Source organism: Juglans regia, chromosome 12, assembly GCF_001411555.2.
Source record: "Juglans regia cultivar Chandler chromosome 12, Walnut 2.0, whole genome shotgun sequence".
NCBI lineage: Eukaryota > Viridiplantae > Streptophyta > Magnoliopsida > Fagales > Juglandaceae > Juglans > Juglans regia.
In genome coordinates, this window is record NC_049912.1 from 25,959,413 (window position 1) to 25,976,286 (window position 16,874).

Here is a 16,874-nt window from a genome sequence, read left to right on the forward strand (position 1 = left end):
TACGATCGATATTTCATTTTTGTAGCGTAGCCGATACAAAGAAGGGTCTAGTTTTGTACCAGTCAGAATTTCAGTTATTTCTGCCTACACATGCCGATATTTTGGCATTTACTTTTTTTTTCTTTTCATTTCTTCAAATTGTAAACTCATTTTTTTTATTCCAATTCAGATTTGACTGTTTATAATATATATATATAATTTATTCATATATAGATTATTCCGAAACGATAGCAATATCGAAATAATTCATTTTAATGTCTCGATTGAAACAGTCACTGCTACGATATTCAAAATATTAATTTAAACCACACGTGCTACTTTTAAGTTAAATATTTTATATTTTTAATTCTAAGTGTTAGTTAAGGTTTGAATAATCAAATTATTTATCTATTCTCATTATTATAATTTTTAAAATTTTTATATAAAATATAATAAATAATTTAATTTTTTCAAATCTAAAAATAATATTTTTTTAATTTTTAATTTTAATTTTAATTTTAACTCACTATTTAAACGACAATTTATTCTATTAAAAATATTATTTTTATTATTTTAACATAACAATATTTTCTTATTTATATTAAACTAATACTAAAATCTCGAGTTAAATATATTAAAAACAGTTGATTTTTTTTAGATTCTTGTGGATTTTAAATTTAAGATTGGGTCCTTTCTATGTCCTACGGACAGTCACGTGTTGTCGTTCTGCAAATTCCGGTGTCGTACATCTTTGTCCTCTCTCTCTCAAATCAACAGGCAATAAACTCAACTCATATGCGCAAGGTCTTCTCTCTCTCTCTCTCTCTCTCTCTCTCTCTCTCTCTCAGTGTATGTATCCAACTAACGACATCATTAACCATTAGCATCATCGGATGAACCTGCAGATTTCCGTCATTACGATACGGTCTTGTAGCACAAAAACTATCGGTTTTAAGGAGGATCGTGATTGTGATTAGGTTGTTTTATTATATGGAGGGCTGGTGTCATTCTCCTTCTTCTTCATCGTCATCGTGCTCCTTCTTTGGTTCTGCAGCTGTTGGGGCTATGGCATATGCGTCCAAAGTCTCCGCCCCCGGGGGATTTGGATTTGGACTGGAAACGAAGGCAAACGCTCAAGCTCCAGTTCTTGGAGACACAGATCGATTTACTTGCGGTTAGATAGCTACCTTTTTTTTTTTTTTTTTTTAATATTTATTTCATTTTAAATTTGCACTTTTTATGCTCAGCGGGCATGCGATTAAGGGTTTGAGAATGAAATAAGATAGATGCGTGAAGAGTAGTAGAATGATTTGTAAATAATAATAAAATTAATCGCGTTATATTTTTATAGGATTTTAAATAAAGAGAGAAAAATAAATTAAATATTGTTAAAATATAATTTTTATTTTAAAATTTAAGAATTTTTTTTGTATTTATTTAAAAAATTATAATAATTAAATAATGATTTGATAAAAAAATAAAAAATAAAAAATATTTATATTTTAATGATATTTGAAAAAGAAATACAATGAAACGAGATAGGACGAAGAATTATGCTGCCTTGATTAAATTGCATTTAATGATGCTCGATAAAGTCACTTAAGTAGCTTAATTATATATATATATATATATATTATAAAAATTAATTCATATCTCTATTTCTCTCACATTTTAAACCTTAGAAAGTCTGGACATTTTAGATCCAAAAGCCCATTTATTCACCTAATTAAACTATAATTAAAAAACATGTACCATCTAACAAAAAAGAGATATTTTAACTTATCATGATATATTACTAAAAGTATATATAATGCCATTCTTCATCCTAATGTACATTCTCGACTAAATTAATTAGTTGATGTGTCATATTTTAATAGTCTTTTTATTTAAATTGTTGATTATTTATAAAACCATTTATATATAACTACTGCCGCATCAATTCATGACCAGAGCGATTGAAGGGTTTTTTTTTTTTTTTTTTTTTTTTTTTTTAAGATGCACGGTAAAACTGCTCTCTTAGAAATGACACGTACTGTGCTTGATTACGGAAGATTTCATTGCAAGCATGCAGGAGGAGTAGTACTTAAAATCACTCAAAGGCCTTCAACCAGCTTCCCGGTGATGCAAAGAGTATGACATGGTTAGCTTTGACATAAAAGGCTATTTATTAATTAGCGCCTTGCATACAGTTTTTATATATGTAACAGCGTCGATGATCCATTGGACCTCTAACTTTTTGTCTACATGTAGGCTCCACACATTTATTAGTATAATGGGGCCGAAACCGAACCTTTTATTGCAACGTATGACTCTTGTCAATCATTAAGCTTTGATCAATTCCGATCCTTCCCTTAATTAATATCGGTTAAACTTTCAATATTAATGCATGATACCTCTCTTTCGATCGAGCAGGAATCGAGAGATCCAGATCAAGTCCACCCATCCTTCCTGGATAGAGAGGATCTGGTAACCAGCTTTCATGGCCTTTCTTCATTGATCTAGTACTTCAATCTGATTATAATTTGCTCCTCCCAAGAGTTATAGGCGAACACTATTTAGTAGGAAATTGTCCTTGCAAAAAAAAAAAAAGTTATTCAACTTTTTGAAAAATTGTAAATTACTAAATTATGGGTTGAGGTTATGAATTATATTTGAAACGAACTAGATAAGCTATTTTAGGCCTAGTTAAGGTGCAATATTGTAGGACACCAATAACTTGGTGTAAATAGTAGGTTCAGAGAGTGGATCACCATCTAAGAGAGATAATTGAGAGCCCGAGACACATGGAGCTGAGTATGGCTTAGCACCAAGCATACTTGTCTTTATTAGCAAGTCTGTAATGTACTTAGTCTGTCGAAGATGCAGCACAGAGGCAAAGTGGGATGCCTCAACACCAAGGAAGTGACTGACTTCACCAAGGTCCTTTAGTGGAAACTGGGTTTGTACTGATTAGAGAGAAGATTGCATTATCTTTGTTACCGGTAACTAAGATATCATCAGCATATACCACAACATACAAAGTGATGTCTTGATGCTTGAAGGTAAAGAGTGAAGAGTCAACAAGTGAGTCAACAAAACCAAGATCTTGTAGCGTCTGAGAGAGACAGTTAAATCAAGCCCGTGGAGCTTGTTTAAGACCATAGAGGGCCTTGTTTAATTTGCACACAAAGTCAGGTCGGAGGGGATCCACAAAGCCCCTAGGTTATTCCATATACATTGCATCATCTAATACACCATGTAAAAATGCATTAGACACATCTAATTGCTTAATTGGACAGTTAAGTTGAACTGCAAATACTTATACAAAAAAAAAAAAGTTGAACTGCAAACCATGCGGTTGGTAGCCTGTTTGATAACTGAGCTAAAAGTCTTGGTATAATCAATACGATTGCATTGATCAAATCCCTTGGCAACAAGGCGAGCCTTGAATCTATCAATTGTCCCATCAGGTTTCCGTTTAATTTTATAGACCCACTTGTTTCTTACTACATTGTGATGCAGGGATTTAGGGCATAAACTCCATGTACCAGTTTTAATAAATGCTTCAATCTCCTCTTGCATAGCCTTTTTCCACTCAAGTGAAGAGTTTGCATGGTAAAATAGGTGGGCTCGATTGAGTATGGAGGGCTTTGCGGGATGTTTAGTGCAATACAATGAAGTGTAATCTGGGAATTGTTCAGGCTTGAGGTTCCTTTTTCTGATCAAGTGACCATGGGATGAGAATGAATGAGATTAGAATTAGATGTGTGTATAGGGGACAAAGGGTGTCATAGTCTAGGTGTCAAAGGAGAAGAGATAAAGGGAACAACAGACTGAGGTGAAGTATTGGAGTGAAGTAAATGTTGTGTAGATGAGAGATGGTCAAAATGAGATGGAGAGGAAGCATCTGTACCTGGATCAGTATGGTACGAAAAAGAATTAAGAAGTGAATGAGAAATGTCCAATGTTGTTTGCACTGTATGTGTAGGGCATCCAACTGGTAAGGCACTTGCGGGTAGTGAGTTCTAGTCTATTTCCTTTGCTGGAAAATTATCCTTCATCAAATATAACAAGGCGTGAAACGAAAACTCTCTTGGAAGAAAGATCTAGACACCTATACCCTTTTTGATTTGCACTGTAGCCAAGGAAGATACACAACTTGCTTCTGAAACTAAGTTTATCAGATGAGTAAGGCCTAAGAAACCCAGAAATTTGATTTGAGGTGTGATTGTGCAAGAAGGGACAAACCAACTTCCATAATGTGTCTGTGCTTGCGTTCAGATACACCATTTTGTTAAGGCGTACGAGGACAGGTCCATCTATGATAGATACCATTACTTTCAAGAAGTATTTTGAACTACCGAGACATGTATTCTCCACCACCATCACTGTGCAATTATTTAGTTTTAGTTGAAAATATGTTTTCAACTAGACATTTGTATTTAATAAGGCAAGATAACATATCATATTTTTTATGAATGAGATACAACCACATGAATCGAAAAAAATCATCAATAAAAATAACATAGTAACGACACCCACTTAGAGATAACTGAGCAAAACCATACATCAGTGTGGATAAGTTCAAGTGGTAAAGTAGAGACACGATGAGATTCAAAAAATGCTAACTTTTTATTCTTTCCTAATTGACAAGATGAACATACATTAGAGTTGATTAACTTCCCAGAAGTAGGCAAACTATGAGAGTTAATCAAGTGGTGAACAATCTTGGCTGAAGGGTGACCTAATCTAGAGTGTCACACATCAAATGTGGTTTTATTTCCTAAGTAGGCTGTAACACCATGCTTGTTATTCTTAGGATTTGTGCGCAGGTAGAGAGGATAAAAACCAGATTCACTCTTTCCCTCCAGCAGTGTTGTTCTCGTTAGATTGTCCTTCACAAGGAAAGAAGAGCTAGTTAGAATAAAATAACAATTGTTCTCAATGCAAAACCGATTAATAGAAAATAAATTGGCTGAGATTTTGGGGTAGTGAAGAATGTTATTCATGAAAAATGTATGTTGACCAGATTTGAGTTGTAATGAACCAAAGTGAAGGATGGGAAGAGTAGAATCATTACCTATAGCAACATATTCATCATCTTGGAAAGGTTGTTGAATGGTGAGGTTGGCAAGTTCATATGTGATATGTGCATTAGCCCCACTATCTGCAAACCAAGGTTGCTCTTCTCCATGAGTGATGTTGGACTGTGCAACCATGGCAGCCATTTGTGCAGGAGGATGACTCTTTTGGTAAGCATAATCCATCCTATGGAAGCAGTCCAAGGCACAATGGTTGGACTTTCTACATATTTGGTATGGTGATCTCGGTACATTGGATCCTCGAGAAGCAAAGGATTGTTACTGAGAAGGATTACCTGTGTGTGAAAAGGACTTGGGACTATCAGAACGTGGAGCAGAAAACTTTTCATATTTCTGCTGTCCACCAGTATTCCTTTTATTGCCATATGATTGAGAGGATACTTGCTTGGGAGCATAAAGAGCAAAGTTTCCAACGTCTGGTGCAGTGGCTTTGTGTTGATTTTGAATGAGAATCTCATATGACAGCAACTCAACTTGAAAATCATCAAATGAAAGGGAGGCATCCCCAGGTAGCAAAAGAAAAAGAAGTAACAATAAAAGAAATGAGGTCTTCATCATCTATTGCTTTGCCAATAGCTGACAACTGGTTAACCCATAGCTTGGCTTGACGAAAATACTCAGTGCAGGATAGGTTTCCTTGGCTCAGGTTTTAGAGTTGGCGTTTGAGATGAGTCACCCTTGACCGAGATTGAGAAGCAGAACGATTAGCAAGGTGCTGCCACACCTGGCGTGAGGTATGTAAACCATAGACAGTGGATAACACATTTTCAACTAGAGTTGTGTTGATCCAACTCAGTAAAAATTGATCTTTCTTCTGCCATTGGGCAAAAGCTGGATTGCCACTTTCCTTCCTTTGAGAGTCAGGGAGGAATGGAGAAGGGCATGATTCAAAACCATCCACAATGCCCAATAAATCATGACTTTTAAGAATGGGGGACAAACTGAGATAACGAGCTTAAATAATTTGTCCCATTCAACTTGACAGAAACAAGTTGAACAATATTTGGAAGATTGAAGGTTGAAATAGTAGGATTAGTAGAAGTCATTGCTAAGGATTGAAACAACAGCGTTAGCCTATGGCTCTGGCACCAAGAAAGAAATAAAAGACTATTTTTGTTTGAATTGTTTTGATTAACTTAACCAAAACATGAGAGTATATTGATACTTATAGAGTACACGATATGTATATATTACAAAATAAGAACTAGAATTACATATGAAGATAAAAACAAATAGAGTTATCTAGAGTTACAAAGTTATCAGGAATTCAAAACTTGAACTATACAATTAGATAAGTTGTGGAGAGGTGGTTGGTTATTAGAAATTTATCATTTGGAATTCTGTTGTTATCTAGTCAAGTGGTGTTCACCAGATTGTGGATAATCATTATCTTTAACAGTAGCCACGTTGCCGAACCACATAAATCTTGTATCTTGCGTGATTGATTTCACTTTTATTTTTTATTTTTCTCTTATCGTTTCTAACAGTACTACCAGATGCATAACTTAAAATATGATGTTAGCAGCACCAGGTTTTGCATCAATCTTCCACCGATTTGTTGCTTTCGCGGCTTCCTAATTCAGCTAGAAATACCAATATTTAACTGTTGTACCAGCTCTGGGTCATCTAGCTTCTGCAGCTGTTTATTAAAATGTAGAAAGTGTTGCAATTTTCTAGATTTATTATCGCCAACTTGTTCGTGCCGCCGATTCAAGATCGATGCTCCTGTAATTGTACATGAGAGGTCTTGAGTCTTTGCTGATCGAAAAAAACAATCTGCTGTAATATAAGTCATCTATGATATTATCACATTTTTAACACCCTGATGTATTGCAGCCATCTTTTTTATGCAGTAATTAACACTTTAATTTCCCAAAAAAGTCTGTCAATATACATAATTCCCTCCTGATCTTAGTCTTACAATTATGTTTTTTTTTTTTAATTATGTTTTTATCATTTTCCATATGTGATATTCGAGCAATGCTAGTAGAGTAATTGTAGGAGAAACTTATATAAAAAAAACTTTATTTATTTAAATTTTCATTTTCATACCTACTATCTGGTCAAAACTCAATACAAATTAAATATATTTCAATCTTTTTTAAAAAAATATTAAAAGTTCTCAAAAGAAACTTACATAAATACAAAAAAAAAAATGAAATTTGTAGTCCTGAAGTGTACAGTCTCCGCTTACTCTTAAAAAAAAAGGTAAATTTAGGATCTACATGAAATTTTGTTTTTAATGATGACTCCCACTTTTTTCAAAAAATATACATAGAAACTATGTACTCGATAATTGTATATAACATTACAGCTTATATATATATATATATATATATATATATATATATATATATATATATATATATCAGCATCTTGGAAAGAAGCCTCTGCCGCGTGAGGGAAATATAGGTGATCTATAATCGCAGCTCGTGTTTCAAATATTCATTGCTTCATCAGACTCATTCTCATGCATGGCTAGCTCTCCCTAGCGTTTGAAAATATTTATTTTCTTTTGTTTTGTCCTGAGCATGCTTGAAATTAAATCCTCTTTGCTTTTCTCCTTGGCATGCGACAATCAATAAGATAATAAAATGCGTGGATATATAGGAAAGAAAAAATCTATGCATAATATATAGAATAAATTTGCTGAAATGATAGATTTAGAACTCAATTCATGTTTGGATTGACAAAATATTTTAATTCATCTCATCTCATCTTATCTAATTATTACATAAACTTTCTCAAACTTTCAAAAAAAAAAGTATAATAAATAATTCAATTCATCTCATCTAATCATTATAACTTTACCAAACTTTCAAAGAAAATATAATAAACAATTCAAAATTTTCAATTTTTAAAACAAAAATAATATTAAAAAATAATATTTTAACAATATTTTATTCAACTTTCATCTCATTTCAACTCATTATCCAAACCTCCTATAATTTTTTGACCTAATTAAGTTGTTAAATTTGTTGCCATTAACAAAGAAACAATTTGTTTCGATAATCAGTCACCTTAATTAATACGTTAACCACCAAATCAGGAATCAGGATAATAGTACCCCACTTATACATACATAAATACATATATATACATAAAAACATACATATATATATATATATATATATATACATGCACTTGGTTCCACTTGTTGATCTGGAATTTTTCATGGGCAAGTATATATCTCAGTGTCTCACCAACCAAATAAGATAACTATATGAGGATACGTCAAGATCATGAAACTCCTCCGCCCGCAGCACCTGGGTATCCTATCCAGACCAAAGTTAATCCGAGTGCTAGATCTTAAAGAATACCATCAAAATAAAAAATAAGGCGACAACTGATCTATCAGCTACAGGGGAACTCATACATGTACAACAACTCTATCAGCGATTGATCATAATGATAGGGGAACACATGACAGAAACATCCTGTGTTTGATAATGCCCCAACTCCCAACTAAAAAGGAAAATACTATTCTCACATAAAGTTTCTACCGAATTATAATTTTTTTTAATTTTTTTACTTAATAATTAAGGAAGTATTTTTATATGAATTTAAAATATTTTTTAAAAATATTTAAAATGTTTAAAAAAATGATTGAAAAAAAAGCAAAAAAAAAAAAAAATTTACATTTGGGTGAGGATTCTCATCCTCTGTGGTGTTGCAGAGTCCAAAAATAAAACTTGAGTAATTTAATTCTTAATAGTCCAAAAGAAAGATTGGTAGCAAGCAAGCATCCAACGACCAAGTCAATATATAGCAACGCTATCTATAAAAATAAAACGAACTTTCTTCCTAAAATCATACTGATAGATACACAGAAATTAAGAAAGAGAAAAGTAGCAGCACTCTTGCATTTTCAAGCTGGCCAGATTTTTGTATATTGCATCTCAAACTATAAAAATAACATATTACAATACCCTCCAATTACCAATTAGATTTTACACTTTGCACCCCTGTTTCATTGCTATCATTAATAGTTATGAAAAATAAATTACGTGATATAATTTCCAAGGACGTTATATCTTAAAGAAGAGTGTAAAGTGTCATTTTCTCGGTCGATATGCAATATGTCATTTTTAATAATTCAAAAACGGTTTAAAAGTATATATACGGTGTATTTATCTTAACAAAAACTTACAATTTCTCACGTGGAGGGGACGAGAGGATGATTTTGAAAACGTTAGTTTTGATCATTTGAAAATAATCTATAAGATTTGTAATAATTATTTGAGAATATATTGCATATTTATTATGTTTATAATTGATGAGTGTTATAGTTAAGGAATTTTATAAAAATAAATTTGTAAAATGATGTGGTTAATTCATGTGATATGTAAGATCATCTATTTTATAATAAAAATAAATTTATATATGATATTTTATATTAAAATATGTTAATTTATAAATTTATTTTTATAAAAAAAAATGTTATATTAAATTTTTTTTTTTTTTAATAATTTTGTGGATGATTTTGATATGGGAATAGCCCTTTCTCGCGAGCAACCTCTCAATTTAGAGTTTCGTGCCAACGATCGTATGATTGTCGTTTTCTCTGAAAAAAGAAAAAAAATTGGTAGCTAGCCGATGCTTAGAGGCACCAGCTGCGTCACCCAATTGGTCAACCAATAAAGTTAAATTGGAATTGATTTCCAAGTCCGTCTGAAATGAAATTCTCTAGAAAAGTGAAAAGAAAAGAAACCTGCTTTCACACCTACAAGGCAAGTCAATGGTCAAGACTCAAGAGCCACGTACGTACTCCATTTCCTCTCACCAACCAAGAACATGGATGCTAGTTGATGAAACTACCCTGCTTATATTTTATTAAGTGTGGTAATATATGACACGAAATATAAATTTAATATGAATATGATATGAAATTAGTAAATTTAGATTTTGTTATCGTCATATATCATACACATTTGGGTTGAGTTCCATCAATTTGGATATTGGGTCTTTCACTTACATACTTAAGAAAACATAGAATAGGACTTTGATGGAGGTCGGTGAGTTTTCGATGCTTAAGTCAGTATATTTTTTTAATAGTTTGTACGTAAGTTTAGAATAATCAGATAAAGTTCTTCATACTTGGGAGTCGAGTTTTATACTAGATTTTTGGGTGGGGACAACTCATACTTGATCTCGGAGAGTTCATGTCACTTTAACTGTTCACTTATTCAAAATCTTTTAATGTGGCGTGACTCCTAGAGCGGTATCATTAATGCAGCGTATAGTCCGGAGAGTGGCGCCATTAATGCTGTGTGGCTCCCTAACTCATTTTACCCTACGAACGTTCCCTGTTAAGCCCCTCATGCCTGCTGTTAAGAGATCAAGGATTCTCTATATTTCCCATCCACTTGCCTGCGTAGGTTCTCGAGGGTTGGGTGTTTGGGCGGCGAGTCTCATCTGCCCCTACCGTATGCTTTCCCTATACGTGGATTGCTTCATATGCGGGTTTTGTTCATGGACCAAGTACTTTGTAAAAGCTCACTGACTCCTTTTAGAGGAGGGTCGTTGGGTTTGACCGGACTATCTGACTCACTCCCCTAGAGATCCCACATGGGCGTGTTATATGGGCCAATAGGAGGAAAAAATCCCCTTATATGTTTGATGTTAACTGGTTCGGGCCAAAACGGTTTGACCTGTTAAGACAAGATTTATTAACAGGTAAACCCGTTTAACACGAAATCAACCCGTTTAGATTTTATTTCAAAATTAAAATTTTATTATTGTTAAGTTAATGTAATATTAGTATTTCTCAGTAAGCTTATATTTTTATTATTTTTATTGTTGAGATTGTAATTTTTGACCTATTCTCATATTTGTTATTATATGATTTATAATATTAATTTTATTATATGTTAAAATTTAAAAAATATTGATATATATTTTTTAAGATATTGTGACTATTAATAAATATAGATTTTAACTTTTATGTGAAATTATGTTAATCAGGTCAAATGAGTTATGCGTGTTAATTCAACCCATTTGCATGAAACATGTTTAAATAAATTGTCCTGTGTTAATTTATTTCTAATTAATTATTAAATGAGTCAAAATGGGTGACACAACACGACCCGTTATCTAAATAGATTGAATTAAGATTTAAAAGTTTCACACGTTTAGCTTAACGGATCAGGTTCGGATTGACCTATATAATCAAATATTCATGACTTAACACGATACGAACATGGTCCGAAAACACAATTTACCACCCCTATATTGTACCATGCATGCATCCTTAACTTTATGTAACAAAATCCACTTTTTATTACAAAAACATTTTTGTTCTTCAATAACTGAAGGATATCATGTTGGAGTAATTTATGTAATATCATAATTCACAGTGATTACTGTAACCCTTCTCCATAACAATCCTCATCCACTCCCCCTACTGCCACTAATTGGAAAAGCAGATTTTAGGCACTTTCTACACTATAAATTAATGTTTTTTATATTTATCATCTTCTATATTACATATTAATATATAATTTATTTTTTTTATTTTTTTATTTAAATACACATATTGATATATAAATATATATATATATATTTAAATAGAGTTACAAAAATAATAGATCATATATTAATATATGATATAGGGATGATCATGAATATCTCATAAATTAATGGGCTAAGACTTTGTTTTTTTTTTTTTTAATCCAAAGAGTAGGAGGGAGGTGCTCCCTATGATAGTACTCCTAGACTTGATGATAGTACTCTATTAACTAAGTACCTAAATGATAGTACTCTTTTAATAGTACTTTATTAATTTATAAAAATAAATTAATAAATTCACTTGTCTTAATATGATATAGTAAATTATAAAATTATTTTTATTATAAAATAAATTTAATATGTCATATAAAATCATCTTAATTCTTAAATTTACTTTTATGCCCTGCAGTACTCATTTTTGTAGTGTTCACTCGGTCGGATTTCTATCCCTGCTTTATTGGCCTATAAATACCCCACCGCTTCGATCATCACTTCCCACAAACACACACCGCGAAATTAAGCCACTGATCAACAGGCTGCTTTTGGCAATGGAGCTTCCTTCTTGGGCTTCATATGCAGCCGCATGGCTTGCAACCTTAGCCCTCGTCTTCCTCTCCCGCCATCAACTCCGTCGCCGCAGTCAAGTGCACTTGCCGCCCGGTCCAAAACCCTGGCCCATCATCGGTAACCTCAACCTCATAGGCCAACTCCCCCATCGATCCATCCATGCACTCTCCCAAAAATATGGTCCCATCATGCACCTCCGTTTCGGGTCATTCCCTGTTGTCGTTGGCTCCTCTGTCGAAATGGCGAAGGCAATCCTCAAAACCTATGATGTCACCTTCGCCTCCCGGCCTAAAATCGCTGCCGGCAAATACACCGCCTACAATCACTCGAACATTACCTGGTCCCCTTATGGTCCATATTGGCGGCAGGCACGTAGAATGTGTCTAATGGAACTTTTCAGCACGAAACGTCTGGAGTCCTACGAGTACATACGGAAAGAGGAGACGAATGCTTTGCTCAGAGGTTTGTACGAATCCTCGAACAAGCTGGTGACGTTGAAAGACCATCTTTCTACCGTCAGTCTCAACGTGATAAGCCGCATGGTTCTGGGAAAGAAGTACACGGACGAGTCCGAGGACTCGATTGTGTCTCCGGAGGAGTTCAAGAAGATGTTAGACGAGTTATTCTTGCTCAGTGGGGTGTTGAATATTGGAGATTCCATGCCTTGGATCGATTTCTTGGACTTGCAGGGATATATTAAGAGGATGAAGGCGTTGAACAAGAAGTTTGATAGGTTCTTGGAGCATGTGTTGGATGAACACATTGAGAGGAGGAAAGGAGTGAAGGGGCATGCTGCAAACGACATGGTGGATGTGCTATTGCAGCTTGCTGAGGATCCTACTCTCGATGTTAAGCTTCAAAGACATGGGATCAAGGCATTTACCCAGGTAGTATTCCTGGCTGACATTATCTTTAACTATTTTCATCTTATACATATTCTTCATTTTATAGGTTAAATTACCATTTGTCTTGAAAGTTCAAATAAAATGATAACTTCCCTCTATAACTGACACCTCATAACCTACACTAACGAGGCATTATTAACTTGAATTATTGTCATAAAGATGGTTGACACTGAATCCAAATGATGTTCCTCCCATCCTTGATTAATTATTACTTCACAAGATGCTGTCTAATCACAAAGGTAGGCTTGTCAATCCATATACAAACTCATCTAAATACTATTTTTCTTTTCCTCTGTTATGAGCAAATGGATCGCAACAGAATAGGAAAGGTAGGAAGTCTGGATTGGTTGTACTGTATGGAGAATTTGTCTAAATTCAACTCTTTTTAACTAGATCATAATTTCATAACAAACATCTCATTATACAAACATGAAAAGCTTTTACCTTTTAAGAAAAACAAAACAGAGGAATTGGAATACTGAGACTTCTGTCCAAGGCAGCAATCTGTTTTTTCCCCCTTTTATGTTTTAGTATTTTTTATCAGACCTGTTGATGAAGTCTGAATAATGCTTTCCTCGAAAGATGTAACCTTAATTGTATGGCTCGAAGGAAAGTGGAGAATAAGTGATTTGTGGTTAACATTTGTTTGTAATTATTGGGTGTGAAATCGGAAGTAATGGTTAACTTTCCTTTGTTCCCACCCAACTCCTCTTTTGTCTTTAAGCAACTTATGATTTTAGTGTGCAGAAATTACAAGATGATTCAGCACTCATGGATGTGATTAACATGTATTAATTTATATTCTCATAGAATTTACTCGTGCATTGGATAATCTGATTCTCAGGACTTGATAGCCGGTGGAACAGAGAGCTCAGCTGTGACTGTAGAATGGGCAATATCTGAACTTCTAAGAAAGCCAGAGATTTTCAACAAGGCTACAGAAGAGCTGGATAGGGTAATCGGAAGAGAGAGATGGGTTGAAGAGAATGACATTGTAAATCTACCATACATCGAAGCAATTATCAAGGAAACAATGCGGCTGCACCCTGTGGCACCGATGTTGGTGCCTCGGCTATCCCGGGAAGATTGCAAGATTGGTGGCTATGACATTCTCAAAGGGACACGAGTGCTGGTAAATGTGTGGACCATTGGGAGAGACCCTGCAATATGGGAAAATCCAGATGAGTTTTTCCCCGAGAGGTTCATTGGAAAGGCCATCGATGTCAAGGGCCATGACTTTGAGTTGTTGCCTTTTGGGGCTGGGAGAAGGATGTGCCCCGGTTACAGTCTTGGCCTGAAAGTGATTCAAACAAGCTTGGCTAATCTCTTACATGGATTCACGTGGAAACTTCCAGGGGACATGAAGAAGGAGGATTTGGACATGGAGGAAATTTTTGGGCTCTCCACGCCTAGGAAAATCCCGCTTGTTACTGTTGTGGAGCCAAGGTTACCACCACATGTTTATTCTCCGTGATTCCTGTCCTGTTTCAAACTCCCTGTAATAAGTAACGCTTGGATTTTACTGTTATGATTCTACTCCATGTTGAAGGCGTTATTGTCGTTATCTACATCCTGACATCCATTAGTGTCCTGCTTTTTGGATCGTATTAATGTATTACGCTTTCTTCCTGCGTTTCAGCTTGGCCATTTCGTTTGGTCCTAAATCTATATTAATTTATCTCAATTTATTATTATAATTTTTTTAAATTTTAATATAAAATATAATAAATAATTTAATATTTTTAAATTCTAAAATAATAATAATATTAAAAAATAATATTATAATAATATTTTATTATCTCAATTCAACTCAATTCAACATCTAAATACAGCCTTAAACTTGCTCATGTCTAATTCATACCCAATTTTTAAAGAGTAATATAGATACAATGATATGGTCACTCATTCTGAAATAAAGGTAAGATATATTATTTAAAAAATATTTTTCATGTAGATCTTAAATTTTTTTATTTTTTAAAATAAATGTGCAAGACTATCATATCTTAAGATTGTAAATTTCATTTCTCAAATTTAAATACGTTTAAAGATTGCTTTACTTATTTTACCCTTTTTATCCTAATTCTAAAATTTAGAGTCAAAAAACAAATATGCAATACCAACAAAAAATTGTAAAATAATGTTATTAAAAATATCTCTTATTTAAAACATAATTATATAAAATATCTCTCATTTTACTTCACCTTTATATTACTTCTCCGGGTTCTCCCGGTCCTTAATCCCCTTAATCAGTGGACCGTGTTGACTCGGGTACCAACCTTGATCGAGGGCTGTGATTTCGAGTGGGGTGGCTCATGGTCATGGAGCCGTCAAAAGGATATCCACTTGGGGACGACATTGTCAGTGGCTACGTCAAAACCCTAGCAATGGCAATGGGATGGTAAAAGGTCTATTTTTTTTTTATCACGAGTATAATATAAAATAAATTTATTTAAATATCTGTGTTTGCTTCTACAAAGGTTATGAAATGTGTAAGGTACAATTATTTTGTTTGAAACTTTCGGATTTGTTGTGAGCATTACACTGTTGATATTTGCAGTGAAGAAGAAGCAAAGACGTCAATATACTCTGTTTAAACCAAGTTCTACCATGCATTTGGTTGCAAGATTCCCTTTTGGATCTTGACTTACAAGATCAAATGTAATATCAAGGAGCCCCTTTTGGATTTTTGTCTTGTTTTGTTTAACACGAACACATGTATACATATAGCTTAAGGTGTTAGTTTTTGACAAAACTGTTTTGGTTGCTGCCAGATTCCTATTTATGTCCTGGTGAAAGCGACTATGGAGCTACCATATGACTTTAGTACAAAAAGATGAGTGTTGGTGTGATTGGGCGTTTTTAACATGGATCTCTTTCAGTGATCTTGGATTAGTTACCCCTTTCCATGTGTGATGCATATGATGAGAAGTACCACCAAGACTGGGTTTGCAACCAAAATGATGATCAATGCAAAAGCAGAACCAATACAAAAGAATCTAGAAGAAAACAACAGAAAAATTGAATTTATTTAGAGATATGCTGCTGGACTTAAATTTCTCTTCTTGGTTCAAATTGTGAACTTCATCTTACTGTATTGGATGGGTAGATCTCTCTCTCGACATTTGGTTCATGCGGATTTGAATATCCACTCGAGAAAGCTTATGGGGGGGGGGGGGCTGATATTGTAGACTCAACCCTGTGGGCGGGTGGGGTTGGCAGCAATTGTGCCAATAGGTCAATCTGTGTGTGGAACAGAATTACTGCTTGAATGAATTAACGTTTTGAGTTTCTGCCTAGAAAAAAAAAAAAGGGAGAGAGAGATTGTGCTTTCTTGTTCCATCAAGAGCGTTCTGTGTTGCATCACTTGCACGTTTCAAGTTTTCAATCTCACCATGTAACACACAACACATCAATCGGTACAACTTTATCCAATCTTGGTTGCTATACCTCATCATTACTTTAAGAAAGGAATAAACCCTGTCCCCATTGTCTTGGCCAGTTAGTTTCCTGACTACATTTCAATTAAATTTTTATAGGTTGTCGTGTTTTTATTGCTGAGCGCATTAGTAAACAGTAACCTGCAGTTATGATGATTCTGAAAACTCTTCCTCGTCATCTCGTGACGTGATTGTGAAGAAAAAGATGGAGCTTCTGGAGTGGATATTTGAAGAACCGAAATTCAAATTACATGAATTTACTCTCTGGTCCATAAAGCTTCTAAAGATTACTAAATACGAAGAAGTATTTAGTAAGAAAAGAATGAGGAATTATAGGGTCTGCCGTTGATGTTGAGTTGTAAGAATCTCTACATAATGAAGTTGCATTCCTACCTACC

The 16,874-nt window shown here is 34.0% G+C and overlaps 1 protein-coding gene and 1 long non-coding RNA gene across 5 annotated transcripts; both read left to right on the top strand.

Annotated features, from left to right (window-relative positions):
* The first annotated feature begins 684 nt into the window (after positions 1-684).
* On the top strand, positions 685-6,879 carry LOC109022308. Of its 4 annotated transcripts, none has more exons than XR_004797738.1 (5): positions 685-783; positions 885-1,153; positions 1,975-2,119; positions 2,230-2,282; positions 2,392-2,497. It is a non-coding gene; the product is annotated as an uncharacterized LOC109022308 (long non-coding RNA). The 4 variants fall into 4 exon arrangements; XR_004797737.1 differs by lacking the exon at positions 685-783 and adding an exon at positions 6,586-6,879 and having other exon boundaries at positions 797-1,153; positions 2,392-2,445; XR_002001209.2 differs by lacking the exon at positions 685-783 and having other exon boundaries at positions 797-1,153.
* A 5,177-nt stretch (positions 6,880-12,056) lies between these two features.
* On the top strand, positions 12,057-14,686 carry LOC109022314 (trimethyltridecatetraene synthase-like). The gene is made up of 2 exons (XM_019005187.2): positions 12,057-13,021; positions 13,884-14,686. Exons 1-2 carry the CDS (start codon positions 12,116-12,118, stop codon positions 14,511-14,513), a joined length of 1,536 nt encoding a protein of 511 aa, XP_018860732.1. The 5' UTR covers positions 12,057-12,115; the 3' UTR covers positions 14,514-14,686.
* The last annotated feature ends 2,188 nt before the right edge of the window (positions 14,687-16,874 follow it).

Coding starts and splice junctions, on each gene's coding strand:
- LOC109022314 (XM_019005187.2), top strand. CDS start 12,116: ATGGAGCTTCCTTCTTGGGCTTCATATGCAGCCGCATGGCTTGCAACC. Junction 13,022..13,883: donor GGATCAAGGCATTTACCCAG/GTAGTATTCCTG, acceptor TCTGATTCTCAG/GACTTGATAGCCGGTGGAAC.